Source organism: Limulus polyphemus, unplaced genomic scaffold (assembly GCF_000517525.1).
Source record: "Limulus polyphemus unplaced genomic scaffold, Limulus_polyphemus-2.1.2 Scaffold11124, whole genome shotgun sequence".
Taxonomy (NCBI): Eukaryota; Metazoa; Arthropoda; class Merostomata; order Xiphosura; family Limulidae; genus Limulus; species Limulus polyphemus.
In genome coordinates, this window is record NW_013676734.1 from 5647 (window position 1) to 8830 (window position 3184).

General features: G+C 29.1%; 1 protein-coding gene across 1 annotated transcript in view; it reads left to right on the plus strand.

Moving 5' to 3' along the window:
• Window positions 1–1202, plus strand: part of LOC106476651 (probable ATP-dependent RNA helicase DDX10) — a gene marked incomplete at its 5' end in the record, with an annotated part of 6563 nt that extends 5361 nt beyond the window's left edge. The window contains one exon of the mRNA XM_013937293.2: window positions 200–1202. Coding sequence (XP_013792747.1) covers window positions 200–344 — 145 coding nt within the window. The remainder of the gene's footprint in view (window positions 1–199) is intronic.
• Window positions 1203–3184: the final 1982 nt, after the last annotated feature.

The following is a 3184-nucleotide window of genomic DNA, read 5'->3' on the forward strand; positions in this document are numbered from 1 at the left end:
TATTACACTGTCAAGTAATCATAGTCATATTACTATTACACTGTCAAGTAATCATAGTCATATATTACTATTACACTGTCAAGTAATTATAATTAAATATTGCTATTACACTGTCAAGTGATTATAGTTATATATTATGCTGTCAAGTAATTGGTTTAAAAATAAATATTTTATTTTTCAATGTGTTTATTACATGAAGGAACAAGAGAAAACTCCAGCAGCCAAGCCTCTCTGTGTCCAAACGACAGAAAAGATCGGAGGAGGGAACTTCGCAGCCACTAGACACGGGATTAACATTAACCGATGACGAGGAGTTGGCTTTACATCTTCTCTCAAGAACATGATTTGTTCTATAATGATTTCTGTGTTCATGTTATCAAGAAGTTTATGTAACTTTCAAATATTTAGCATTGTACCTGTTAAAAAGGTATTTTAAGTAAAGTTTTGTTTTTAAATATATGAATGGCTACAGTTCAATGCTGTTAAGTCTCATTTCATTTATATTTTTGGAATGATTTTAAATGACATTTAAGTTGAACAGTACAAATGATATATATAGATACTGTTGGAAGAAGAGTTAAGTATGACAGTAGAACAATATACCACACTAAAATGTGTATACAATAAGGTGTAGTAAGGGCTTTCTTGATGTTGACCAGACTTCTGCAATGGTCTTGAGACTGTACGTCTCGAAATGTAAATTTAAGTCATCAGTAAGGTTTTCCTTTGATTTTTGAAAGAATTGATTTTTAAGTATCTAACATTTCTTTTTAGTGATTTTTTATCCGTTCCTAGTGTATTGTGCTGTTACAGTATCTGTCCAATGTCTACGTCATAGTACTAAGTGAACAGTTAAGGTCTTCTGCCTTGTGTGGCATCACAGTATTAGGTGAACAACTGGATTTCCTTAAATTCGAACTTTAAGGACAACAACCCACTGTATTATTTGTATTTTTTGTAATTGATGAGTTTTACGGAAACCAAAGGTTCCACAAGATGTTTCACCATTGTTCTTTAATTTTAGTTTTATTAATTTCATACAAAGAAACATATTAATTCTGTAATTGATGAGTTTTACGGAAACCAAAGGTTCCACAAGATGTTTCACCATTGTTCTCTAATTTTAGTTTTATTAATTTCATACAAAGGAACATATTAATTCTGTTTCGTATTATGTAACAATTAAAAGAATAAGAAAAGTATTGAAAGTTTCGGTTTCTTTTTGAAAAGTTTTCTGAAAACGTTAAATATTTTTCTTTAAAAAATTAGACATGAAAACATTTTGTTCGGCTAAGGAGAGGTGCACGATTGAAATATTGTGATAAGTTCTTTGTTTAGAAAACGAATAATATAATGTAGTTTAGTCGTACAAACGTCGGTGTAGCTATAGACGAGAATGTGAAATTTAAAATATTTTATATTTATTTTAAATAGTCACTCGTTTATCAATGTAATCCATGAATTAAGATTTGTTTGTAGCTGAGCACAAAGCTACACAATGGGCTATCTGTGCTATGCCCACCACGAGTATTGAAACCCGGTTTTTAATGTTATAAGCCTTCAGATTTTTCACTGAGGGCTTCTCCAATGGTGGCAAAAGCATTAAGTGAAACCTGACATCAGTGCATAGAACGTTATTACATGAATCTTTAAACAAAGCACATTGAAGAAATTTTCAATATCAGTAATTTAATTTTATTTCATGTTCTACGATGTCACGTTCAAGCACAAGAATAAATCTTCACAATGATTGATTAGCTGATCAGTTCTTGTTGTAGAACTTCTAGCGCTATCTGTTGTACAAATATGGAAAGACGATAATATAACAAACTTATTTTTAGATAAGTTACTCGGTAGAATGTTATAAAGGTAGCATGTAATTGTAGTAAAATTATAAAGTTGATCATCTGTACTAGTGGTAATTGTTTATTTTTTTGAATTTTGAAGGACTGGAGGATAAGATTCTGAGCTGAAGCCTAAACTAACGAACAAAACTTTTTAACAATACTATTTACTCTCGTTAAGAATGAGAAAAAAACGTTACTAAATTAAAGATATAATCTAAGTGTAGAAGCAAAAAAAAATATTATAAAAATGTTTTATTATAACTTTCCAAAATTATTTGGACGATAGCGAGAATAGTTTTTACCATGTTTAATTGCACATTCACAACCTTTCATACCATTTATAATTACACATGCAACCACAACGTTGTCTCTCGAAGGTTTACACATGATATACTTTTTTACAGCAAATAGATTGAAGTCTGGAAAAAATTCCATAGAGTCTGAAATATGTAACAGATATAGCGACACCTATAACGCAGTATAAATAATTTTATTTATGGAAAATAGATACATGATCGTCTTAAGTTCAACTATTCACATTCAAAACCAGAAACTAATTACAGTAATAATATGTTTCATACGACATCCTTTAAACAGTAGCCCCTTAGTCTTAACAATTGAAAATTATTCATTGTTTAATTGTTAAACTAATTAAAATAATAATATGTTTCATACGACATCCTTTAAACAGTAGTCCCCTTAGTCTTAACAATTGAAAATTATTCATTGTTTAATTGTTAAACTAATTAAAATAATATGTTTCATACGATGTCCTTTAAACAGTAGCCCCCATAGTCTTAACAATTGAAAATTATTCATTGTTTAATTGTTAAACTAATTAAAATAATATGTTTCACACGACGTCCTTTAAACAGTAGCTGCCAGTCTTAACAATTGAAAATTATTCATTGTTTATTTGTTAAACTAATTAAAATAATATGTTTCACACGACGCCCTTTAAACAGTAGCCCCCACAGTCTTAACAATTGAAAATTATTCATTGTTTAATTGTTAAACTAATTAAAATAATATGTTTCACACGACGTCATTTAAACAGTAACCTCCATAGTCTTAACAATTGAAAATTATTCATTGTTTAATTGTTAAACTAATTAAAATAATATGTTTCACACGACACCCTTTAAACAGTAGCCCCCACAGTCTTAACAATTGAAAATTATTCATTGTTTAATTGTTAAACTAATTAAAATAATATGTTTCACACGACGTCCTTTAAACAGTAGCCTCCACAGTCTTAACAATTGAAAATTATTCATTGTTTAATTGTTGAACTAGTTAAAATAATAATATGTTTCATACGACATCCTTTAAACTGT